Source organism: Paramormyrops kingsleyae, chromosome 4, assembly GCF_048594095.1.
Source record: "Paramormyrops kingsleyae isolate MSU_618 chromosome 4, PKINGS_0.4, whole genome shotgun sequence".
Taxonomy (NCBI): domain Eukaryota; kingdom Metazoa; phylum Chordata; class Actinopteri; order Osteoglossiformes; family Mormyridae; genus Paramormyrops; species Paramormyrops kingsleyae.
The window spans coordinates 17,081,219-17,108,152 of record NC_132800.1 but is presented as its reverse complement, the minus strand read 5'-3'; the positions used below and the strand labels follow the sequence as shown (position 1 = coordinate 17,108,152).

General features: G+C 46.5%; 1 protein-coding gene across 1 annotated transcript; it reads right to left on the bottom strand.

Annotated features, from left to right (window-relative positions):
- Positions 1-254: 254 nt before the first annotated feature.
- On the bottom strand, positions 255-20,826 carry LOC140588911 (tripartite motif-containing protein 16-like). The gene is made up of 6 exons (XM_072711565.1): positions 20,215-20,826; positions 12,865-12,960; positions 12,048-12,281; positions 11,717-11,876; positions 11,279-11,338; positions 255-2,013 (listed from the first exon to the last, which is right to left on the bottom strand). Exons 1-6 carry the CDS (start codon positions 20,803-20,805, stop codon positions 1,481-1,483), a joined length of 1,674 nt encoding a protein of 557 aa, XP_072567666.1. The 5' UTR covers positions 20,806-20,826; the 3' UTR covers positions 255-1,480.
- Positions 20,827-26,934: the final 6,108 nt, after the last annotated feature.

The window sequence follows — 26,934 nt, the reverse complement described above, 5'->3', positions numbered from 1 at the left end:
ATGTAGAACTAACGTGATTTATTAAGATTTTATATTATTTATCTTTACTTAGTTAACATTAATTTGTTTATATTACTTATCTTTACCTCAGGGCCGCTGTAGGTTTTCAGCTAATAAAATGTCTGCCGTCTGCCGCCCCCTGCTGGCCAAAGCATCGCCGCTGCGATATCAGGCTGCTGCGCTCAGTCACCAGAGAGCGCGGATTAAGTGTGTTACTCAGTTACGCTTCGGGCAGCGCTGAACCGGGACATTAATAGGATAGAATAGGAAGCCTTTATTGTCAGTGTACAGGTAGCAAATACAATATACAGACAGAAATATATAAAATGTACATATAGAGGGGAGGGGAAAAGCCCCCCCATTCATCAGGATTACATTTCATTACATTAAATTTTATTCAGAATCAGAATTCACTTTATTGGTACAACTGCATGTACTATGATTTTGTTTTGGCAGTTTTTGTGCATTCACAGTCAACATAGAACAGAAGTCAGAGAAAAACAGTCATATTCTGCATGGGTTTGGCATTTCTATTTAAATTTAACACAGATAAATGTAAGGTAATCCATGCAGGGAGCAGAAATATACAGTACAGATATTTTATGGGTTCCACTGAAATAAAGGTAGCTGATTACGAGAAAGATCTTGGTATGTATGTTGATGCTTCCATGTCCCACTCTCGCCAATGTGGGGAAGCAATAAAAAAGGCGAACAGAATGTTGGGTTATATCTCTAGATGTGTGGAGTTTAAGTCAAGGGAGGTGATGTTACACTTATATAATTCCTTGGTAAGACCCCACCTAGAATACTGTGTGCAGGTTTGGTCACCATACCTCAAGAAGGACATTGCTGCCTTAGAAAAGGTCCAACGAAGAGCTACGAGAATGATTCCTGGTCTTAGAGGAATGTCTTATGAGGAGAGGTTAGCGGAACTGAATCTGTTTAGCCTTGAGCAAAGGAGACTAAGGGGGGATATGATCCAGGTCTATAAGATTCTAACGGGTCTGGATGCTGTTCAGCCAAATGACTATTTCAATATTAGTCTAAATACTAGAACTCGTGGCCATAAGTGGAAATTAGCGGGAGAACATTTTAAAACAAATTTGAGGAAGCACTTCTTTACACAGCGTGTAGTCAGAGTATGGAATAGTCTTCCTGCTATTGTAGTGGAAGCTAAAACCATGGGTTCCTTTAAATCAGAGCTAGATAAGATTTTAACAACTCTGAGCTATTAGCTAAGTTCTCCCCAAACGAGCTTGATGGGCCGAATGGCCTCCTCTCGTTTGTAAATTTCTTATGTTCTTATGTTCTTATGTTAAGCTGAACAAACATTCAATTTTGTCTAACATACGTCACACTTCAGACAGAGTAAAAAGGGTTATACTGGTTAAAAAGCAAAGATTTTACCTTTTTGCCATGGAGAAGCAGCGACATGTGACACTCTGATAAGGTAAAAATGATTCCTCCAGCATACAGTGAGCTATCCCAGCATGCACAGGGACAAAGAGGAGTTATAAAAAACCCCAAACCCTGGGCAGATGGGTTCAGTGAATGAGGAGGTGAAGCTGTACAGGAGGGTCAGTCCATCAGAGGAGACTCTGTAGAAGGACAGAGTACCAGCCGCCCAGTCCAGATACACTCCTACTCTGCGGGAGCCTGAGGGCTTTATGGGTATGTCAGTCTGTTTATTATTGTGCCAGACAGAGTAACTGTCAGGAGAGCAGAACAGACTCCATGACTTGTCATTGTCTCCAAGCCGACAGTCAGTACTGTCTCCTTTCCTCCTGATTCCTTTATAAGTCACTGCTATCCAGGCTTCATCTCCACTCCACTCAGCCTCCCAGTAACAGCGACCAGTCAGACTCTCTCTGCACAGAACTTGGTACCAGTAGTCAAATCTCTCTGGATGATCAGGATATGGCTGCTCTGCCCACCGTGTCACCTTCCTGTTCCACTCTGACAGAGACAGGTATCGGTGTGCTGTGTTGGGGTCCAGCGTCAGCTGGCAGGAGTCTGTAGGCAAGAGGAAGAGCGATTAATCCCATCACGAAGCCCAGCATCTCCATTATTATCACTGTCACACCTCACACACTCACTAACACAGAACTCGCTCCAATACACACATTTTATTCCCAATATACTCATGTAGCCGCCCGAGTCTGCGGCGCTCCGGCTGCCCCCTGCGCTCTGAGACACGCCGCGCTGAGAGACTCGCTGGGGACCGAACTGCACTTTAGCCTGCGCTCTATTATTCTGTACGACACATATAATATAAAAACGAAGCAGGAATTCAAGTATGTGAAATACCTCAGGAAATGTCGGACGCCCGCGCGACGCCGGTGGGAAGACGCGCCAAAATGATGCGCGTGTTAAACTAATAGGCTTAATTACAGGTAGATAAAATTACAAACAGCATTTATCAAACATGTTAACCATAAAATTATACGACACTGACTACCACTAAAAGTGAGCTTGTCTTTACGTCACAATATGAACTTCTTTCAAACCACTTTGGACACACACCTCTCTCCAGCAGCGAGCCGACGCGATGCTCTCAACGCGGACGTGGACGCATCTAGTAGAGATGGGGAGTCGACTCCAAAAGAGTCGATTCCTCGACTCTCACTAGCCCTAGTGTCGGAATCGACTCCAGGTCAGGAATCGACTCCCAGTGTCGAGTGTTTTTTTCAAGTTCAACACAGCAACAGTTCATTATAACGAAAAGATTATAATGAATGTAAAGATACAGAAATTAAAACAAAAAGATAAAGAAATGAGAGGAAAAAATAAGTAATGCCAGGAAAACAAAGAACAATAATGTATAGATAGTTTTTTTCTGTTGGGTCTGTTTTGCGGCTCAATCAATCATGATGTGGTTCAATACAGTCAATTGGTTGTGATTGGCACAAAACACTGCAGTAGGTTTTACGAACCAATATGATTTGAAGAAGCTGCGATGTGAAAAGGAGGGGGATTTATAAGGTTTAGTTGATTAAACATTTTAGTATAGGAAACATTTGTATCCTCGCTCTTGACTCCTCAGGAAGCCTCCTCGTTCCTCGCCCTCCTACCGGTGGAATTAGAGAATTTAGATGTCCTACATGAGAGCGGAGCTCGATCGGTTTCAGGGTCGTAGGACATACGAGCGAGAAGTGAGGAAACGAGGAAGCATATTGAGACGCACCTTCTGAATCCTGACCCTATTTTAATTCAAAGTAAATGGAGTCGAGGAGTCGATTCCACCGACTCCAAAATTAGGAGTCGGGAGTCGGAGTCGACTCCAAAAAAACCGGAACCGAACACCCCTAGCATCTAGGCTGGTTCTCCGCAAAGCGCAACACTCGCGTATCTACACCGCGCATGCGTACACGGAAACGTTCATAGTTCTCCGGTCAAGCTGTGTACTTTGCTCTTGCCATATTTAAGTATTATTATTAGTAAATTATTATTCTGATATTCCCTGCACACGTACCACAGCAGTGAGGTCTGTGTATATTTCCCTACGTTTTGCAAATTCTTTTTTTTTCCCCCTCCACCACCCCCCCTCTACGGAGGACTGCTTTATTTCTATTTAAATATTTATTTATTTATCTATCTATTTATTTATTTGTTTTTATTTACTTCCTCATTCTTCCTCAAGAGAAGGAGAGGGAGCGAGGGGGGGGGGGGGGGGGGGAAGGAGAAGAAGGGGGATAGAGAGAGAGAGGGAGAGAGAGAGAAAAAGAAAAAAAAGAAAAAACTGAATCTGCTTCAATGTCTGCTGAAGAGGGAAAACAACAACCAACATCTGTACGAATCACATCGACAATCAAACGTTAAATGTTATTGAACAGCACACACACCCAGCATTACAACACATGCCCAGAAGCAACAGCCGATCAAGACAGCGCGCGTCCATGTGCACCTGTCCGCACACCTGTGTGTGTCAGTGCGCTGGTGTTCATAAGGTTTCTCCATGTAAATGTCTAGTAGTGTGTGTGGGGAGCCACAGCCCCGCCCCCCCAGGACATGAAGCTGACATGGAGGAGACCCGGGCCCCAGACACCCAGAAAAGGGCAGAGGATAGTTCCGGTGGGGGGTCATCCAGCAGCCACATCGCAGGAGCCCCAGGGGGCCGTGGCGGCGAGCCCGCAGGCTCCGCCGACAGCCGGCCACACCAGGGCAGACCGGAGCCCGGGTCCAGAGATCCAAGGGCCCCCCCACCCCCCAGCCAGGGCCCGACAGAGCCGGGAGGGCCAGGCCCCGCCAGGCAACCGCCGAGAGTGAGCCAGCACACACCAGAGCATCCAACCCCGGACATCGAGAACCACCAACGCATCGGCAGCCGGAGGCCCCATCCACCGGCAGGGAGTGTGGCGGGGGGGAATAGAGCCTGAGATGTTATTCCAGGTGGAGTCTAAGACCCAACCTGACGGGCAGTGGTGGCTTGATGGTTAGGGTAGCGCACTTGTAATTGAAAGATTGCAGGTTTGAATCCCCCACCAGCAAGTCACCACTGAGGTACCCTGAGCAAGGTACCGTCCCCAAGCACTGCTCCCTGGGCGCTGAATTAGCTGCCCCCTGCTATGTCACGAAAGTCACATATGGGTCAAATGCAGAGGTCACATTTCGTTGTTGTGTGCTGTGGTGTGTTGACACTGATCACTAAATTAATTATTAACATGCATACAGACAAACAGGCTCACACATACACAAGCATGCTTGTGTACATTTTACAAATTCAAAGCGCCAGTTCACAGGGCTGCCAACTTTGATCAACTGACTGGCGTGAGATTTTCAATTCGGAACAAGGCTGCACACACATGCATACGCATTTACAGTATATGTATGTAGCAGTTTTATCACCTTGTAAATTGCCTGTAGGGTTTGCAAACTACCGTGCTTCGTCTGTGCAGCTGCATGAGGATAATGTGACGCATGCGCAAGGTGCAGTACCACCAGACATTGGGGGGGCAGTATGGTCACGTTTTGTCACGGGACATTGTCTTTACATACGGTACAGACAGTATTAAAGTTGCATCTTATTTTTTAAGAATGAGTGACCAGAAGATCTGTATATTTTCAGAGGCAAGAAAGAAAATATTCCAAACACTATTGTGTCCTTCTGTATACAGCGGCTTCAAAATTTAATAGCAGTATAAGATTATAAGAAAACAGTGTCATATATACAAAGTACAATGGAATTTTAACTTGAAATTCTTACTTGCCTACTTTCATAAGTAGCGTTATTTTTCAATACAGTTTCATCCATCCATCCATCCATTTTGTGCCACTTACCTAATCTAATATACATAATATATAATCTAGATAATGTAGTATATATTAAATATAATCTCTCAGGGTATATAAAATATATAATCTCTGGGTCTGCCCCGGGGCCTCCTCCCAGTTGGACATGCCCTGAAACACCTGAAATCCGAGATCCAGTTGCAGAGAGTGGTGTTCAAGCTTAACCCCCTCAGTTCCACAATCAACCTTTGAGGGACATATTGAAGTCCATGAATAACATTCTAACATATGTGATTCTCTTATGCAAATGTGTCAGGGAAGGGTGACGGGCAGAGGCTATGGTGTCCCCAGTAGACCTGTTGGACCAGTATGCAGACTGGAGATTGTCTAGAGAGGTAGGAAGATTGGTCTTTATGTCTGCCATGACCAGCCATTCGAAGCGCTTCATGATGATTGACATGAGTGCTATGGAGCAGTAGTCATTCAGGCCTGTCACTGATGGCTTCTTCAGCACTGGGACGATGGTGGTTGATGTGAAGCATGCTGGGACAGACGACTGGCTTAAAGAGGTGTGGAAAATGTCTGTGAGGACACCAGCCAGGTGGTCAGTGCATTCTCTCAGCACACGGCCAGCTATGTTGTCAGGTCCTGCAGCCTTGTGTGGGTTGACTCTGGATAGAGTACTCCTCTCATCAGCTGTGGACAGACAGAGTAACTTGTCGTCGGCTCCTTATTCTGTACATCAGAGTCTGCAAAAAAGTTGTTTAGCTCTTCTGGAAGGGAGACATCACTACCACTGATGTGTGGGTTGGGCTTGTAGAACGTGATTGGCTGAATGCCCTGCCATATGCGGCGTGTGTCTTTGGTGCAATTAAAGTGTTCATTGATCCTCTGTGCATGTGCCTGATTGGCTATCCTCATAGCTCGGGACAGGATGCCTCTCGGCGTCCTGAGGGCAGCCTTGTCTTTAGGTCTTAAAGCTGCATTTCTGAATCTTAGCTGTATGTGCACTTCCCTCATCATCCAGGGCTTTTGGTCGGCTCTCGTGGTCATCGATCACAGAGTTTATATACTCCTCCAGGTTGATGGCATCACCATTTATAGCAGCCTCCTTAAAAATGTCCCAGTCAGTAGATTCAAAGCAGTCTTGGAGAGCTGAGACGGCACCAGCTGGCCACACTCTTACTGACTGGTTTGTTGAGCTTCAGCAGGGATTTATACGCAGGAACCATGAACACAGTGACATGGTCTGAGTAGCCGAGGTGAGGGGGGGAAGCGCCTTGTACTGTAGGTCACAAACGTTTGTACAAACATCGTCCAGACAGATTTTCTATCTAGCTGGGAAGTTCACATGTTGGAAGAATTTGGGGGAAACTCGCTTCAGATTTGCCTGATTGAAGTCTAAAGCAATAATAAAAAAGACTCTGGTAATTCATTGTTACTGTTTTATATGTATACTTAAAACAACTTTAAATACACTGCATTCATTCCGTATGTATTAATTACTCGATGTGTGCTATCCCTCCTTTGTAGGCTCTTCAAAGCAAGAGTAGTAACAGAGTAGGTGACTTCACTGCCCTCGAATTTAGAAAAGACTGCATAAGGTGCCTCTCCAGAATTGTTAAGAAAGTACAAGAAAAGAGCCCTTTGAAATACCCCACTGTCAGGCAGATTGCATGTTTGGAGCCTCCGTCATGAGCAGAGACCCAGAATGGTGCAAGGGAAAGACGAAGTCTCTAGTTCAAAGATTTCTGCAGGACAAGCAATTGACAGGAGGGATTTCTGCTGGTAGGAATCAAAATAAAGGTTATGCACAGCTTTTTATGCATGAACTACATACAAGCATAGGTAAAACTACCTGCTCAGCATTTCTGTCTGACGCACCTCCGATGGTGCCGCTTGGCCGGCTGCAGGGTCGTCAGCCGGGAGCCTCCCTTCACAGATGTTTCGCTCCTTTAATCCCGGAACATCTCAGGGTGGTGGAGCAGCGAAAGGGACGTTTCCCTAACACTCCCTGCAGCCTTCCCTAAGAACCCTCTCTCCCCCACTCCTTGTCCTTCCTTCGGACCCAGAGCCAGAAGCTCCCTTACTCTGCCTCATGAGCTAGATCTTGCATTGCTCTCCTCTTCCTGTGGCCTGTGAGACCAAAGGTTTTCAGGAGCCGCTGCATGGATGTTCCAAAAAAGCCGCTGCACCCGACTTCCACCGGGAATGTAAGAGCCCTCCAGCCGGCTTGAGAGCATGCAGCAGCCAGGTCTGCACACGTCTCTCTCTTCCTCTCATAGGCAGCCTCCATCTCCTCCTCCCATAGGACGGTCAGCACCACCAGAATGACTACTTTGGCGGGTGCCGACCAGAGCACTATGTCAGGGCGAAGGGGTGAACTGGTGATCTGCACCGGAAATTTCAGCTGCCGACCTAAATCCTCTCTACCCCCGGGGACAAGAGGGTGACCCCTGCATTGGTGCTGCACTGTGCTACTCCCCCTTGCCTAACGAACTGAATACATCCCTGGGATGATGGGATGCTGGCACAGTTTACCTCCCGCCTCCGTGTCTCCAGCAGCTCAGCCAGCTTGCACAGGACTTTGTCGTGCCGCCATCTATATCTGCCCTGTGCCAGTGCTGCCTTGCAGCTGCAAAGGATGTGCTTGAGGCCTGGGTTTGGGGAGCTGCAGAGGTAGCAGGGTTCTTCTGAGCCATACCAGGTGTAAAGGTTACGGGGGCTGAGCTCCTCATATCCGCCCACGTAATGGTCCTGCTGGTCACAGCTTCCCAGGTGGATCATTTGCCGTGCTGTTGTTGGCTCACTGCTGTAACTTTGTAGTGCTCCTCACCCATTTTGGTTACCTTGGAGATGATGAGATCTTTCCTCTCCTTCTTGTTGGCTTTAGACCATCTTAGTGCTGGTGTTTCCCATCCTAATCCAGCTCTGCCAGGCTGCGTAAAGCCCACAATCTCCTGGTGTTTCAGCCTCTCTGTGGCTATATCCACCGCTTGTGCTACATTCCACTTACTGCATTTCGGATAGACGGGTCTGGTGAGTCTCTTAGCTCAAATAGCAGTCTCACCTTCTCCTTCTTGTAGCCCAGGCTGATTGACTGAAGTGGGACTGTAGCATATTTTTGCCAAAGAATGCTGCATTGGAGAGGCAGCGGGGAAGGCTGAGCCATTTCCTGATGTAATTGTTGGCCTTTGCTTCCAGTTTCAGGACTATTGTCATGGTGATCTCGCACAGCTTCAGTGGCCACATTATGCGTTTGTTCAAGGTGAACTGGTTGCACAAAACCTTGAATTTTCCAGGCAGGGAGCACTGATTGATCTTGTGAAGGCCGTCCATGAGTTGAGTTGTAACGGCTGAGGCCATATGCTTGTCGGAAAGATCAGCCGTATTTAGCCTTCCGAGGTTTCGCACTGCTTCTTCCACTATCAGGGGAATCCTTTCGCCATCCACAGTGAAACAGATGTTGTCATTCCTAACCCCTTTCTGGATTGAGAGGCTGCAGGACTTTGTGGGCTTGATTTTCATGCGGACCCATGCTAGCAATTCCTCCAGCCTTTTTAGGAGTCTTGCTGTGCACGCTGCTGTTTGGAGGAGCGTGGTGACATCATCCATGTAACTCCATATGGGCAGGAGTCTTTGGCCTGTTTGGGGCTTTGCCCCTCCAACCATTTGTCTCCCACCTACAGTATCAGGATAATCTCGAAAGCAGATGTAAAGAGGATGGAAGAGATGGAACATCCCATTGCTATTTCCTTCTCCAGCTGGTGCCAGGCAGTTGTGATGTCCCGGGTTGTGTAGCAAACATATAGGCTATTGAAGTAGTTTGCTATCAGCTTCTGGATGCTTGATGGTACATGGAAAAACTCCAGGGCGAAGGTGATGAGCTGGTGGGGAACTGAGCTGAAGGCGTTTGCGAGGTCTAACCAGACGACATGCAGGTCCGACTTGCTGCGCCTGGCTCTCTGGATTTGTTCCCAAATCATTGTAGTGTGTTCCACGCAGCCAGTATCGATGTAATTGTTGACTAGGAGGAAGTTGGTTAGGCATATAGCCAGGATTGAGAAGAAGAGGTTTTTGGACTCCATTTCCTTTGGGATGAAGGTGGTAACTGGGATGCTGGAAGTACGCACACTATGCTGCAGTGCGGCGGGAGTAGGGGCCAAAAGTCGTACTAGGCGGAATTGGCGCACAGAAAAGGGCTTTGATGTTGCGGATAGGAAACGGCAGCCCAATGAACACAATGTGGACTTACAAATCTCTTTGTTCGTATGTCTGAAAGTCCGTAAGTTGAAAGTTCATAAGTAGAGGAACGTCTGTAAATCCAACATAACGGAATACATATGAACCTTTGCTCTTACTTTCACCTACATTCATTTTTGAAACCGGTGGAAACGCAGGCAGGTTCTCAAAAAGCAGCAAGTGAAAACCAGCCCAGTACTGGCTCCGTGTTGGTGGAAATGAGGCATCAGTACAGTGTTCCCAGGTCCAGCCCAAGGTCTGCTTAAAATCTGCCCAGTGGAAGCTGAAACTAGCCCAATATGTGAAATCCCAGTATACTGTATCTCAAAGAAATAAACCAGTTTGTTACATCCTCATCACTTTCAAATAGTGCCTCCTATCTTCTGCAATCCCCCCCCCCCCCCTTGTGAAACTGAACAGGTAAGAAGTGTGCGCACATACATTAACACGTAGGTCCTCTCTCTGTATAAACACACTGGGTTAGAGGGCGAGTGCCACCTTCTGTATTTATGTTCGGGTGAGTAAGCCTAGTGTAGTATGGGTTTTTCTGCTCTATCTTTGGTTTTAGTTATAATCTTAACAGGGTAGGGAAGAGGTATTATGTTTTGTTAATTTCTTTCCTTTGACGCGTCCATGTTCTTTTCCCTGGGTCTGGCCCATCCTCCTGTGTTCCCAGCACCCAAATCCCTGTATTGGTTCAGTCAGAAAGACTGAAAGCTATTGCTCACCATGAATCCATGACACTAAAATCTATAAATCAAGCCAGAAATCTTGGTGTAGTTCTGGACTAAGACCTAAATATCAACAGTTACATAAATACAATTACAAAATCAGCCTCCAACCCCCTTAAAAACACAGCAAGAATTAAAGGATTTCTCTATAAACCAGATACAGCTTGTTCATGTGTTTATTTTCAGAAGGCTAGACTATTGTGATGGTGTCTTCACAGGTCTTGGTAATAAATCAGTCAGACAGCTGCAGCTCATCCTGAATGCTGCCACCAGAGTCCTCACTAACACCAAGGAAGTAGAACATATTACACAGGTCCTTACATCACTGCACTGGCTTCCTGTGCATCACAGGATTGATTTTAAAATATTATTACTTGTGTACAAGGCACTAAATGACACTAAATTCCTTCTGAAGCATCCAGACCCCTGAGGGCATCTGGGAAAGGTTTACTCAGTGTCCCAGAATGAAGACCAAGCAGGGTGAAGCAGCTTTTAGTCTCTATGCTCCCTGTCTGTGGAACAAGCTTCCTGAAGGCCTGAGGTCTGCAAGCACTGTCAGCTGATTATAATCAGGGCTTAAAACGTTACTGTTTGCTGCAGCTTTTCAATAAATTAAATCAGCAAGAGTTTAGTCATATGCTGCCTCTACAATGTGACTTTTTTTTAGTTAACTGTTTATTTGTTTTTTTGGGCTTTTAGGCTTTTTAAAATTGTATTTTAAATCGACAATGAACGTGTTTGTAAGTCCCACACTAAAGTTCCGAAGTACCAAAAAAGTACCCCAGCTGCAATGATACTTTGGGTACTGGAACTTTTGGTACTGGTACTCAAACGGAAGTCAATGGAAAAGGGAAAGTACCAAATGTACCGTACCTGGTGCAGTGGAAAAGCACCCTGAATGAACTTGCCTTGCTTTGCAATTGGATTCAAAGGTTACTGACACAAACAGCTCATGTAAATGTGAAAGACCAGGAGGCAGCAGGAGAGAGAAAGAGAAGCTCCCCTAGCAGAAGAAAACGAAACACAGTAAAACACCTCATACAGGGAGAGAGAAGCGTGTGTGTGAACAGACTCACATTGTAAGAATTCTGCTCTGGTCCTGGGCACTAATACCGGTAAGACGGCGTCTTTGGTAACTAGAAGGAGACAGAGAGAAACAGGGATGTGAGTAAAAGGAATTTACTTGTGGGAGATGGACTTCACTCACTGTGGAGACACCAGCAGTACATTATTATCATTATGAGGGACAATAACAGGCATTTTAACAAACTGCAAATCATGGTAAGTTACACATAATACAGATATTTGGATTCTGTAATGTAGAAGAAACATGATTCGTGATCTGGGTTTTGTAGCCTGTAGAATTTAGAGCTCATTAGTTTTCATAAAGATTTAGTCTTATTGGAAACAGAGACTGACTTGGTGACACAAACGTGAGGCTGACTGTACTGCATACTCTCTCTGCATGCTGCATATTAACATGAACAGACTGAAAAATGTATTTATTTATCAACCTGTATGATGGATCTCTGCCATTTTCTTTTCGCAAACATTCTCCAGTTGATCCTTCAGTTCAGAAACCTCCTTCTTCACATTCTGAAAAGAGTAGCTTGGACTGACGGAGATTCTGGGTCCAAATCCAGCTTCAGGAGTGAGAGGAAGACCCTGGCACCTCTACAGACACACAGTCTGATTAAACACCTTCATCCAAGCAAATATGTATTGCAATCTAATCAACAGGATCATTAACATCTGACAAATGACAGACTAGCTGAAATACAAATGAGAACATGCATCCATTTGAATACTCTGGTTTTCTTATTGTCAAAGTAGCTGTTCTGTTACCTGGAGGAAATGGATGTGATCATCTGTGTGTGAAAGCTGCTCCAGCTCAGAGTGTCTCCTCTTCAGTTCATCAATCTCCTGCTTCAGTCTCTCCATGTGTCCTTCAGTCTGACTCACTGCAGCCTTCTCCTGATCTCTGATCAGCTTTGTCACCTCAGAGCATCTTCTCTCAATGGAGCGGATCATCTCAGTGAAGATCCTCTCGCTGTCCTCCACTGCTGACTGTGCTGAGCTCTGTTGGTGACACAGGGAGCAGAGGACGGTAAATTACAATTGGCCCCTTTTGAGACTCCAGAGAGCCTCATTGTATAATAGTGATGTGAGCCGACAGGAGGTATAAAAACAGCACAGGGCTGGGGTTTGGAGCGTCACGATGCTGGATGCCTCAGGTACTGAAACCCAGCCAGCACTGATTGGAAATGATCACTCATTAAGCTCATACACTGTCAGCTGCAGGGATTTGGCAGAGACTGGTGGCTGTATGGGGCAGGTTGGTTGTCACCATTGAGTCTTAGTTTAATAGGTGGCATTTTGGGTTATGTTTGCATAACACTGGGTTGTGAAAAGCTGCATTTTCTCAAATGGGCCTTACATGGTGTTTTTCTAAATAATCAAGCTATAACTGCTGTAAGGCAAGGTTGGTTAAATCATTTTATCTAGCAATTTTGTCCCATTAAATCTCTAACCAAGAATAACCCACAGCAGCATTAATTTGATTAATCCCCATAAGCCTATAAATCTGCAATGTGTTGAATCTGAGAGAAGATTCAATATGATCACAAGCCAGCTGTTATCTTCTCTTCAGGTTCATACTCACTGTGATTGAGGCCACAGCCTCTCTCAGCTCCTGCAGCTCCTTCTCTCTCATCTGAAGTCTCTGCTGAAATTCCCTCTGTGTTTCACCCATTTGTTTCTACAGATAGGAAACAAGATGACAAAACAAGTTTGTTTCATTAGCTGGGATCATATTCATTAATCATCCTGTCCAGGGTGGACCCCAGCCTTGGGCCCTATGCTGCCTGGGAAAGGATCCAGGCACTCTCTGTGACCCTGACCTGGATTACCGGTTAGGAGATGGATGGATGGATGGATATTATTAAATAATTTATTGACTGTAGGTAGGATAAACTGGACAGAGACCCTCTGGTCCTGTTTCCACCTGGTATTAACATGCGTCCTGGGTGATCCAATCACAAGTGGGCAGCGCTAATTACAGGTGTGAAGGCACCCAGGACACATTTGTAGGAATTTAACAGCTCAAATGGGGGTGGTTTTCCACCAATGTTCAGGGGAATTGATTATGAATTAATTAATGATTAATTCATACACAATTAAATAGGGAATATTAGGTTTGAGTTGTTGTTCCGATATCACAGTCTTTATATTAGTCCCACTTGGTAAAGAGCTGGATGATTTAAGTCCAGAATGTGAATGGAATTCATTCGTTGGTATCACTACTCAGTCTAAGATAGCTGCCCGTCCACCGGGTCAGCTTCTCTCTGTAACCTAGCGACTCAGCTCTTGGCCAAAGAGAGAGTCTCGCGATACTTGAGGACGCGAGTGGGACTTCAAAGCTCAGTAACGGAATTCAGACCAATAAAGTGACTTATTGTAAGCACAGAGAGGGAGATTTAAAATGTGAACAGCATGCATTTATTCTAATACTACACTAAAACAGGACAAACATTACACATAACATGATACATACAAACACAATAACGAAATTACGGAAAATGGATTTACAGTAGGAAACAGTGATCAGCTTTGATTAAATACTGTTCTGCAACGGCAAGCCTAGGATCTAAACAGGCAACCCAGATTTCAGTGTAGATCAGCCGGTACCAGTTGCCTATGAGAGAGTTGACGGTGAGTTTACGTGATTGCAGCGGGGATCAGCTTTGTCTTTTGTTGAAACTCGCGGCGAAGAGGCTTCGTAGTTTCGATGGTAGATTTAATCTTCTCCGCGCGTAGTTTCTCCCGCAGTCTTGGATTGGACGCTTCGCGTTTTCTTCTTCTTTTCTTTTTTGATGTTTTCTCCTCCTTTTTTTTTTTTCTTTTTTATTTTTTAGGTTTTTATGCCCCATGGGTCCCATGAATATTCATGACCCAGGGTCCAACTCATACCCAATGAGAATTGGTACCTGGATCCGAGGGGCCGGTTGCAGGCTCCCCGAATGTCCCCATAGATTTATGGTGGTCTTTGGCCAACTTTTGTGCTGATTTTAATTAAGTAATTTAGCTTTGGATAGGTTCAATTGTGTAATAATCCGTCCCCGGATTCACATTCGGACATAATTTAGGATGACATCGATACCAAACATGATATTCCACCTTCGATCCAAACCTTTGCTAATTTTCATTGATTAATTTATAATTCCTCTTATGAGGCGCATGCTTATTATTGCCATCAATGTACAGAATACATGGCTAGGTGGCATATCTCACAGCTGTGACAAGTTCAGGTATATTTTACTGAAGCTGTACCCCATTGCATACAGTGTGTCCTAATTAAGGATGGCTTGGGTAACTTTCTTTACCTCAGTAAAAGAACAGTGTTGATTATACATTGCAAAATTATAAAATGTAGCAAATCGGGCTATTAAAAGGGGTTCAGTACACAAGTTTTAACATACATTGCATAGTCTCTTTCAGACAAAGGGAGGCAGAAAAAGAGCGTGAATCTCTGATTTACGACTGTAAGGCATAGATAAGCAGCTGCATTTCTTTTTTTTTTTTTATTTTTTTTTTATTTTTTTTTTTTTATTTTTTTTTTATTGTTTTTTTTTTATTTTTTTATTTTTTTTTATTGCCCACCACCACCCCCCCTCTTCGGAGGACAACTTTATTTTACATTACATTCAAGAGTAAAGATTGTGGCCGCTCCGAACTCACCAGTACCGTGGAAAAGGAGAAAAACAGGGGGGGTACAAAAACAACAGCGTAACAATAACAGACATCAATCACCATGGGGAGAGGGGGAGAGAGAAAAGAAAAAAAAAAAAAAAGGTATACAGAAATAATAACACTAATAATGTAGGCGGGATGGAAAAAAGATGAAGTATAGGGGAATACAGAATACAAACAACCATAAGAAACATAACACTCATCAAACAACAAGAATTATAACAACATCAGTGATACTAATAATAATTAATACAAATCGGTATTATATATATGTAGCATACACACACGTAATCGTACCGTTATATATGTATATTTCAATTCCTAAATCTATAACATACCCTAAAAAGTAATAATAATAATGATATTGATCGCTCAACCAGTCTTGTATGCATGTGCAAGTGTAGGTGTGACCTGATTTGTCATTGGATGTGCTGGCATTTAATGCCGTCAGGGGAGGCGGCAGCACCCCCCCCCCCCCCAGGCCCAAGGCGAAGGCAGGAGAACCAGGCAACCGAAGCCACCCTACTGCCCCCCCGGCACAAGGGCCCACAGCCACGCATCCCAGAGACAACCACCCGCCTAACCCGAGAGGGAGCCCGCGAGGGACTAAGGGGGCGCCAACCCCCGCACAGGGAGGCCCGCAGAGGGAGGACGGGCGGCGAGCCCCCCAGCCCCACCCGCAACCAACCCACCGGGGCAGGCGGGTCCAGGGCCGAAGGGCCCCACCCACCGGGACCACCCCCCCCACCCCCCGGCGGACGGCCCCCCACACACCGGGGGAGCCCCAGCCCCCCCAGCCCGTCCCCCGGGAGGACGGGCCGCCGCCCACCGCAGCGACCCGGCACGCCCCCCCCCCAACACTGCAGGATGATCCAAGGGGGGCCCATACAAAGAGCCCCCCCCCCACCCGGGAGCGGACCCGCGGCGACCGGGGAGCGGCAGACACCCCGCCCAGCCCAGACCGAACCCCCCAATCCGCCTAGCAGGGCCCAGAGCGTCCCAAGATTCCCCGGACCGCCCGCCAGGGCCCCACCACGGCGCAGCAGAGCCAAGCACCACCCGGCCCGCGGCCCAAGAGAGGAGGCCGCCCCTACCCGCCAGGGCCATCCGAACCCCCCCATGATGGGTCTTCCCCCCGGCGGGCCACCCCACCAGCACAGGGCCAGAGACAGAGAGTTAGGGGGGGCCCCTCAGCCCCCATCCCCTCCCTGACCCATGTTGGTGTGAAGTGTGCATGTACATGTGTGAGAGAGTTGTGTGTTTATGTCTACTATGCATTAAAATTAGTGGGTGCAGTTCGGGTATGAGGGCCCCACCACTGGCAGATGGCAGAGTCCCCCATCCCCCTCCCCGCACCCCCAAGGCCCTAATGTAATATGGACTGCGTATATGACTAAGGTGCAAAAAGTGGGCGAGCAGTTGAGGCATGGGCACCCCACCGCTGGCAGACGGCAGAGCCCCACCTGCCTCAACCCACCTCCTCAGCCCTAGTGTCATGTGGTGTCTAACATGTAAGTAAAAATTGAGGGGCAGTGTCTCGGCGCACCTCCCCACCGCCCCTCAAGGCCCTAGTGTTGTGTGAAATGTGGTGTTGGACCCAGGGGAGCAATAAGGGTGTGCCAGGAGTGGGCCCCCCCCGGCACCGGGGCCAGATCCCCGACTGGCCCCGATTAGTCCCCATCCCTGACCCCGCACAGCCGGCAGGGACGGCCAACCGAGGTGTTCAGGGGCGGCACAGGCAGCCCAGCAGCAGGGAACGCCCCCCCCCCCCCCCAGGCGCAGACCGGGAGAGACCCACCCCACCACGCCCGATGAGACCCCAGCTAGCGGCCAAGGACGGGACAACCCCAGACCCCCCCGGCAAACGGGGAGCCGGACCAGCCAGGCGGGGTGACCCCCGCCCCCCGGCCACCCCAGGCCCCCCCCCAGGCGAGGCAGAGGCTCCCCCCACCGCCCCCCCCAAACCACCCCACAGCGCCCGAGGGCCCCGCGCCGGAATCGCCAACGGCAGACAACGACCCGTCCCCACCAGGCAACGGGCCCGGGCAGACCAGGCCCCCCAGCATGCGGGCGACCACCCGCCCGGGAGCCGGAGCAGCGGCCCCAGCAGATAGAGCCCACGCCCCCAAACCCACGCACCCCAGCGCAGCGGCCCAGGCGGAACCCAGAGGCCCCACCCCCCGATCCCCCCCCAGCGCGCCACCCACCCCGCGGGGGCAGAACCCCCCCACCCCCCGCACCGCCCCCACCAGGCCAGGCCAGCGGCCACCCAGAGACACTGACCACGCGCCCTCAGCCAAGAGAAACACCAGAGGACCCCAACAACCCAGCCCCCCCACCCCCAGCCCCCAACCCGGGACGGTGACGGCAAGGCCCCACCACCCCTGACGACATTACGTTAAAAAATTCATTATTGGAGTCCAACTGTCTTCAAAATCGATCAATTGATTTTTCTTACAGGCAGACATCCTCTCCATGGAAACATAATCCCAGAGTAGATTTTTGAACAGATTTATGTTTAAATTCTCTTTTGACTTCCAGTTCAGAAGGATTGTTTTCTTAGCAATGGTTAGTACTGTGAGAAGCATGCAAGATTTATTCATGTCCATATTAGTGTCAGTGAGGTCCCCAAGCAGGCAGAGTGAGGGGGAGGGTGGGATGGGATGCCCTAGGTGTGTCGATAAGTCTTCACAAATCCTTTGCCAGAATTCGTTGACCGGTGTGCAATACCAGAAAGCATGCAGGTAATTATCTGGTGCATCCGTCTTACAAGTTAGGCATATGTCAGTATCTCTGATACCCATCTGGAACATCCTCTGCCCTGTGTAGTGTGTTCTGTGTAAAATTTTGTATTGTAAAAGCTGCAGGTTGGAGTTCCGATTCATTCGAAAGGTATTCAAGCAAATTTGCCTCCAGAAGTTAGTGTCTTGATTGATAAGTAAATCCCTTTCCCATTTGTGGGTAGGGAGTGAGAGCGTTGTATCAGATTCTGCTAGATGCACGTAAATCCTAGACAGTAGTTTTTTAGTTGGAGTTATTAAGAAGTTTGCTATTTTAGGTGAAAGCTCCAGATCTAATTGCTTACGGCACCATCTATTGTGTATTATTGATTTAAGTTGAAGATATTCTAAGTATTTGTTTTTCTCAATGTTATAAGTTTCTGTAATTTTGTCAAATGATATCATGCAATTGTCTTGGATTATATGTTCGAGGCGCTTGATTCCTTTATTATGCCAAGCCAGGAAGTTTATCACTTTTTTATTTAACAGGATGTCAGGGTTGTTCCAGATGGGTGTCAGTTTGCATGGGACCACTGAAGTTTGGTTTATTCTAAGAAATTCCCACCAGGCTGTCAGCGATGTGCTGATGTTGATGCTCTTAAAACAGCAATGTCGTTTAAGTATATGACTGATAAATGGCAGGTCCTCGACTCGAATATCATTACAGAAAGTTTGCTCAATATCCAACCAGTTAAGGTCTAAGTTATTTTGCGTAGTCCATTTTAGGACATATATCAATCTATTGGCAAGAAAGTAGTTGTAGAAATTGGGAAGCTCCAAACCCCCACAGTTTTTGGATTTCTGTAAAGTTTTTAAACTTATTCGTGGTGGTTTGGATTTCCATAGATATTTTGAAACTAAGGAGTCCAATGATTTAAACCAAGTCCGCGGAGGTTGACTCGGAACCATTGAGAACATGTAGTTAATTTTTGGTAGGATCATCATTTTGATTGTAGCTACTCTTCCCAGAAGTGATGTGGGTAGATTGTTCCACCGTGCAAGGTCATCTTCTATCTTTTTAAGCAGCGGACTATAATTTAATCGCGTCAGATCTGACAGCTTGGCAGAAATGTTAATACCCAGATATCTAATGTTCCCAGATTGAAGTGGGATAGTTGGATTGGACTGGAAGTCACAAGATATTGGAAGAGTAGTCGACTTGTTCCAATTAATAGAGTAATCTGATATGGAGGAGAATTTATCTATAAGTCTTATCGTCTCCGTGAGGGAACCCTGTGTATTTTGAAGAAAAAGTAATACATCATCTGCATTTCTACCCCTTCCCCCCCCCCCCCTTTTGGTGAGGGGTGGGGGCCTTCCTTAGTTCTATTAACTAAATAACTATGTGCTCAAACATTTCTACCTACTTGGTTACACCACTTAAACTCATTTCCCCTATTCTCTGAGAGAGGTGTGAGCACATGGTTGGATAACCCCAGTGTTCACCTATCTGTGCATATTAATATATATATATATATATATATGTATATAATTGTCCAAGTGGTGAAGATACAATGGGACATTCATAAGAGGAATAGAAGACAATGGTGACTGACACATACACATCCACCAAGTTTACAGTAATGATGCCAAATAATAGTGAGGATAACATACAGTCAAATACACAATAGATGGCATATGATTTTAGCTTTGTCCCACTCCAGAGAGATGCAGGATCTCCCCCCCTTTCCACTATCTGGGTCCTCCGTTTGAGGGCCATAAACATTGCAATGCGGGCTTCGGCTTCCCTGGAGAGGGGCCCTGGGTCAAAGAGGTACGGAGGGAGATCTTAGCATGGCCGACTCACTCCCTCAGCGGCCATAAAATACTGGCTGTGGGGCCTGCGTGATCCTACACATTGAAGATGCATTAAGATCTGATCACTGAAACCACATTGGGAGGTGGTCTGGGCCGCATATGGCCACATTCTTACAGCAATGTGAAGGCGAATGTGTCCTGGGCTGCATTGCAGGACCGGCTACTCAACTGACGTCCTATTTTGATTTATGTCAGATCGCATGTCAGTTGATAATGGGCCACTGTGTAGTAAACTGCACTGTGAACATCAATAATGCATCTTTTCTCCTGCGACACTAAAAACTCTGAATCTGCTGGGAATTCGGACCGTCGAATTGGAGCAACATTGAAATGTTGTCTTTGTATTTTTTAACCTCGTATTTTTGCATGTGAATTCAGACCATCGAATTTCCGATGCATATTTCCAATGCATAAATATTCAATGTTAGAATTTCAGTGGCATATAAAATTCAAATTCTGATGACACAGATTTACTTCCATAAGATTCAGTACAAATTCAATCAGAACTTTTTAAATGTGCATTTTCTGTTAATTTTTCTTTCATTTTACCAAACCAGATTCGCTCTGAGTATTTTCATAGCAATTATACTCGCATGTGTTAAGACAAAAGTCATTTTTATTTAAAATAAATTTTATAATTTATATAAGAGCATTTCTGGCCTGACCTGTATCTCTGTCCTTCCTGCAGCAGCTGAGACTGTATCATGGGCTCTGTGTTCATCCATCACACACAGCAGACAGATACACTGCTGGTCGGTACAGCAGTAGACCTCCAGGAGTTTGTCATGCTGGGAACAGACCTTGTCCTGCAGACGTCCAGTAGCATCAGTCAGCTTGTGCTTCTTAAAAGCTGGAGACTCATAGTGAGGCTGGAGGTGAGTTTCACAGTAAGAGGCCAGACACACCAGGCAGGACTTGACAGCTTTGTGTTTTCTCCCAGTACAGAAATCACACTCCACATCTCCAAGTCCAGCATAATGGTCAGCAGGAGTAGCTACTTGTAGTCCAGTCTTCTTCAGTTTCTCCACCACTTCAGCCAGGATGGTGTTTCTGTTCAGAACAGGTCTGGGTATGAAGGTCTGTCTGCACTGGGGGCAGCTGTAAACTCCAGCATGATCCTCCTGATCCCAGCAGCTCTTAATGCAGCTCATACAGTAACTGTGTCCACAGTTGATAGTCACTGGATCCTTCAGTAGATCCAGACATATTGGACAGCTGAACTGGTTCTCATCCAGTGTGGAACTGGTTTCTGCCATTTTACCACGAGCACTGATAGGATTCAGTTTCGTTTTCTCTCACAGTCGTCTGTGTGTGAGAGTGGGAGGAACTTCCTGCTTCTCAGGTTGCAGTAGGTGTGGTTTTGGACTGAGGCCAGACTGAGAAGAGCAGACTGGACAAACACTGGAGTTGGAGTTTAAAACCAAAGGTGAAACATGCAGGTTTGTGCAATTATAGACAGACTGTGTCAGGATTAGACAGAACAAGCTTAGATAAGTACTGTCAATACACAGATTTGTTTTTTTTTTTATATTATTCTACATATAATATTTATGAAAATAAAGGATGCGGCAGGTATAAGTCATATTTATTTTTATTTTATTTCTGTGTGTGTGCTGGGAGTGTATTTGTGTTAGGAAGGAGAGTCAGGTGACCAGGTTCAGAGTGAATAAAATTTTTCCATAATTTAAAGTTATCCTATAGATATTCATTGAATACTATTAAGTTAAAGTCTCACACTTAAGTTAATGGACCCACTTCAGCCATCCTCAGGAACAGAAAGATAGAAAATATCAAAAAAGTATCCAACAAATTCCAATAACCGCTTATCCAGTACAGGAGAAATATTTTCTGCGATGAGTGAGCAAGCTGTTTGAGGGCATGACAGAATTTTTTATGGGAAAAGGTGTGTTTTGTCTTAATATTGTTTATGTATTGTTGGTGGTGAAAAAAAGAGTTTGAAGTGCTTAGTTTTCATTTTATTAACACTTATATTTCTCTTCCTGACACTCGACCCGTTTAAAGATGGATATCATGGTCATTTTTTATTTAGTTATTACAAATAAACTGTGGCACAAAAATTGCGCAACTTTCTACATATATTATTTGAAAGGTTTTTCAGAGTTTAAGAAGTTTGATAGATTTGTTTCTTTTATTGAACGTCATTTTTCTCTGTTATTAAAAACTTGGACGTATGCGTCCAAACCACTAGAGGACGAATTCTGAAGAGGTGCGGATGTAACGGCTGCCAGGGCTGGTTCTCCTGGGCCAGATGCTGTAGATGTGGTGTCAGAGGCGGCCAACTGCTGGGAGCCTTGGGGGAGCTGATTGCTAACTGCAAGGAGCCAGTGAGGAGACTGGCGGCTCACTGGGGAGAGCCTGCTAGGAGCCTGGAGCAGGAACAGGGTGGTACTTTCTGAGTCACACGCCGGGGCTGTAGCCATGACATGGACAGGCTCAGAGTCAGGTTCAGGTGTGGGTCCAGGCCATGCCTTAAGTCTGCAGTTCTGGTGGTGGGAGCTGAAGGAGAGCTTCAGGGAAGTAAACAAAGAGAGGTGACATTTTGCTTCAACACGGTTTTATTGGAAGTCTGTACACAACACAGACGCATTTCAGCGTGCTGCCTTCCTCAGTGTGCTACAGACCATGTACAGTTCCCATTTAAATAGACACTTCCCTGCGAAACAACCAATCGTAACACAACAGGTGTGATGAACATCACCATGGCATCACCGGGTCACGCCCCAAAAACATGGTGTAACAGTAGATGATGTGAAAGGCATAACAAAGCAATGGTAATAGGTAAAACAAATAAAATATCATAAAAAAGCAGGTTAAAGAGAAGCCGTCATTTATGCCGTTTGGTACCAATGTATTTAAAGCAAATATACACCAGGCTTCCCTTCTAAGAAGGTGCTTTTCTCGATCGCCCCTCTAGGGGCCTGGTTCACTGTCTCCAGACCCATAAACCATAGGGAGTTACAGTCATGAGCTGCTGTATTAAAATGTCAGGCCACTGGAGACGATTCATTCCTATTGCCAAAAGAACATTTGTGCTGACATATCCTGGTTACTATGTGACATTTAGTCTTTCTGACATAAAATAATCCACACAGGCATGACAGTAAATATGCAACAAATGTGGATAAACAGTTTGTTCCTATGGGGGTGTATACTTCTGTAACAAATAGTTCAAGCGATTGTTACTGTATCAATGAACTTATCATGTCACACTTTCTTTAATTTTGATTTTATCCCCTCACTAAATTTAAAGTGGGATCCAAAGGTAGGTGCTTATATGGACAAATGTCCAAGCCTTTGTATTTCATCAAGGGAAGAATAAGTATAGAGCCCCCCCCTTATCGGCAGGCTTAATGACAATGTCGTTAGTCGACATTAACTCACGCAATGCTTTATTTTCCAAAGACGAAACATTACATCTTACTTTATGATGTGTACTATTAAAACAGACAGTAGGCTCTTGTTCAACCAGCTGACAAAGTGTTTCCACAGAGTGATTTGGATCAGGAGAGAGAAATATACTTTTATGTCTAAAAGGAACTTTTTGAGCAATAGAAGAGCTTGAGATATACCAGCGGAGTCCATAGTTACCTTTGAATAAAAAGATTTAAGTCTAATAGACTTAAAAAAAATTAAACAACTCAACCATTATGTTGAATGGATCACTACATTTAGCTGGAATGAAGGAGAGTTCTAAACGTTTCCAATAAAACCATGTTGAAGCAAAGTCCGACCTCTACTGTGGTCCAGCACTCTGACAACTATAGAACGAGGAGTGAAGCCCGTTCTTCTGTGTTGGAGAGCTTTGGGGAGCCAGCGCTCACTTCCGCAGCGAGCAGGGGGACCTCAGGAAGTCCTGGAAAAGCGTCCCGTTGTCAGACTCCAAGTGACAATGAGGAGGCAGGTCGCCCCACGGCGAGCGAGGTGGAGTCGGCGGGCTCCTTTTCTCCAGAGCACTGCTCCTCTGCGGGGTTCAGCCACTCGCTTCAGTCCAGAGGCCCTGAGGATCTCTGCTATAGCTGTCACATCCTCCACTTGGGAGTCGGGGGAGAGGGCGGCTATGGCCTCTGTCAGAGATGGGCCGTTCTCTCTGGGGAAAGATGTACTGCGGCCTGAAGTAGCAGCATTAGGTATGTTTGAAACAAGCAGCAGTGATGGGCTGTAGGGACCTGGGGAATCCACTGGGGCTTGTTGAGGTCCCTCATTCTATCATGTGTGCCTGGACGAATGACTCTGGGAGCAGGTGCTGTCAGACAATAAACTGGGATTTACTGGGATTTACTGAAACCAGGATGGCAGAATGGGCAACCTTTTAGGGCACCACATCAGTGATGAAACTGGGGAACACAGGACCAGGAAGCACTTAAATACAGGAATAACGAGGGAACAGACAGCAGGCAGCTGGGAGTGGATAACATGAGGGCTGGAAGAAGAGGTGAGACCAAGGAGCAGCAGGCATGGCTTGTTAGAGCCACGTCAGGGAGGCGGCAGGACGTGACGTTTGGGGCTAGGGTGGGGTTAGGGTAAAGTATGGATGGGCCTGGGACTTTCCTCCAGAACCCCAGAGCTTGATGGAAGTACTGGGAGATTCTTAAACTCTTACCTGGGGAAAGAGGCTCCCAACCTGTGGTGACTTTTACTGGATCTTCATTAAATCCTTACATGGGGAAGGAGACACCTTATCCTTGGCCTCTAAGCCTGGAAGTACCCGGAGCCCTTGGAGCCTTAGCCTCACCCCTGGCCCTAGACCCAAACTTAACCCTAACCCATAAGCACAGGTTCGCAGCATGAGCAGTTTTCACTTTATAACATGTATGGTTTTCTGCTCTTAATCTGAAAATCAGTTCATCATTTGCCCAGAAGGTGGCAGCACATGAACACTGCAAAACTGCAGGCTTGGCATATTGCTGCAGCAACAACTATGTGCTATACATACTGTATATTTAGAAAAACTACATTATTACATAAATCAATAAAAAAAACAAAAAGAACAGAATGATATCTACAAAATATAGCTTTAATAGTATAATTTAATAATTATAGTTATAATTTAATAGTGAAAAGCCGTCCTCACTATCTGCCGCGGGAATTCACTGCGGTGTGTATAGTGGCTGTTTACGCGCCTCCACATGCTACCGCTAACGATGCTCTGAGGGAGCTACATGACAGCATCGGCTCCTACAAAATAAACACCCAGAAGCTGTATGTGGTGCTGGGGACTTTAACCACGGGAATCTGCAGGACATTCTCCCCATATTCCACCAGCATGTAACACCACACGAGGGGGAAACACTCTGGACAAACTATTCACCAACAATCGAGGAGCGTACAGAGCAGTGCCCCCCACCCCCACCTCGGGACCTCAGATCACACCTCCCTCCTGCTGGCTCCTGCATACAGCCCCCTGTTGAAGGAGCAAAACTATAACAAAAACCATCTCTGTGTGGCCTGATGGTGCTGAGTCCCTGCGCCAGGACTGCTTTGGGACTACAGACTGGCAGATACTCAGGGAGGCTGCAGCACCGGGGAGCAGTGTGGACCTGGAGGAGTACACATCACCTGTCCTAGGCTACATCAGGAGGTGCATAGAGGATGTGACCACCTGCAAGACCATCACCGTCCGGCCGAACCAAAAGCATTGGCTGAATGCAGAAGTTCGCCCCCTGCTGAGAGCCCGTGATGCCGCATTTAGGGATGGTGATGCAGCAGCACTCAGAGCAGCCAGAAGGAACTTGTCAGGGGGCAGAAGGAGAGCAAAGTCCATACATGCTCTCAAGATCCAGGGCCACTTCAATACAAATGAGCCACAAAGCGTGTGGAAGGGCATCAGGTGCATCACTGACTAGAAGAAGAGTGACCTTTTACAGCTGCGTGGTGGAGAGTGTCCTGACCTCCTGCCTCACTGTGTGGTTTGGCAGCTGCAGTGTGGCAGAGAAGGAGGAGCTACAGAGGGTGGTGAAATCTGCCCAGAGGACCATCGGGTGCAGCTTCCCACCCATCGGGGATATATACACCGCTAGATGCAGGGAAAAAGCCACCTGCATCCTTCATGATCCCACCCACCCTGCACATGAACTGTTCATCCCCCTGCCGTCAGGAAGGAGGCTGCACTGCATCTGACAAAAACATCCAGACTGACAAACAGTTTCTATCCAACTGCAGTCAGACTGAATCAAATCTAAAAATCCCCCCTAGTTTGGTTTTGTTTAAGCTCCATAAATTCCCAGAATTACCCAGGACTGCTTCCAGTACTGAAGCCCAAAAAAACAAACACGGAGCTGACATAACTTGGCATGAGGCCCCTGAATTACCTAAAGTGGATGGAGTTTTTACTCCGGCCCATGGGGATTCAGAGCAGATACAAATGATCGTGAAGCCATGTGTGATTTACAGTGAAAGGTGACTGAACACAATGCACAGCCTCTGTAATGACTCCACTGTCCAGCAGGGGGTGCCACATGAAAGCTGCCCAGCAGGAGTAAACAGGCTTCCGGAGATGATGCACCGCAGTCCCACAGTCCTCTAGTCTTAAGTGCTCTAATCTTATGGTCCCTCTATACCATGGTCTCATAGTCCCTAGTGCCCAATTCCCCCTTTGACCCACTTCCATGATCCACAAGTCCCTAGTCTCCTCGTTTCTTAGTCCCCTTGTTCCTAATCCCATAGTCCACTACTCCTTAGTCCCCATGTTCCTAATCCCATAGTCCACTACTCCTTAGTCCCCTTGTTCCTAATCCCATAGCCCACTACTCCTTTGTCCCCTAGTTCCTAATCCCACTGTCCACTACTCCTTAGTCCCCTAGTTCCTACTCCCATAATCCACTACTCCTAAGTCCCCTAGTTCCTAATCCCATAGCCCACTACTCCTTAGTCCCCTAGTTCCTAATCCCACAGTCCACTACTCCTTAGTCCCCTTGTTCCTAATCCCATAGTCCACTACTCCTTAGTCCCCTAGTTCCTACTCCCTATTCCCCTTGCATTGACAAATAGATACTTAAATGCAAAGACTAACGAGGGGCAACAAGCAACAGGCATGAATCATCAGGCTCTCGCTAGGGAGGAGACAGGAGGGTCAGGCAGATGTGATGGGTAGGACATGACAGTGGTCATGTGACACGGGCTGTTGCAGTCGCCATGAGGAACTGCAGGAATGTAAACAGCTTGGAAAAGGCAGCTGGTGTTTTTCTCCTTTATTTCTGTGTGAGCCTATAGTGGGTCCCTTGTTAGATGGGATCCTGTTCTACTGTGTGTCAGTCATAAGCGGATCACACTTCTTATCGTCAGGGTGATGCCTGTGGTTTATGGCATTGGCCAAAGTTATTTGTATTTGCTGGAAACTCTACAAACTACACAAACACAATAACCAG

Excerpts from the sequence above, each read along its gene's own strand:
- LOC140588911 (XM_072711565.1), bottom strand. The coding sequence starts at position 20,805 with ATGGCAGAAACCAGTTCCACACTGGATGAGAACCAGTTCAGCTGTCCA. Across the intron at positions 11,339-11,716 it reads GGCAGAGATCCATCATACAG|TTACCAAAGACGCCGTCTTA; the intron begins GTTGATAAATAA and ends GTCTCCTTCTAG. Across the intron at positions 2,014-11,278 it reads CAGAGCAGAATTCTTACAAT|ACTCCTGCCAGCTGACGCTG; the intron begins GTGAGTCTGTTC and ends TCTTGCCTACAG.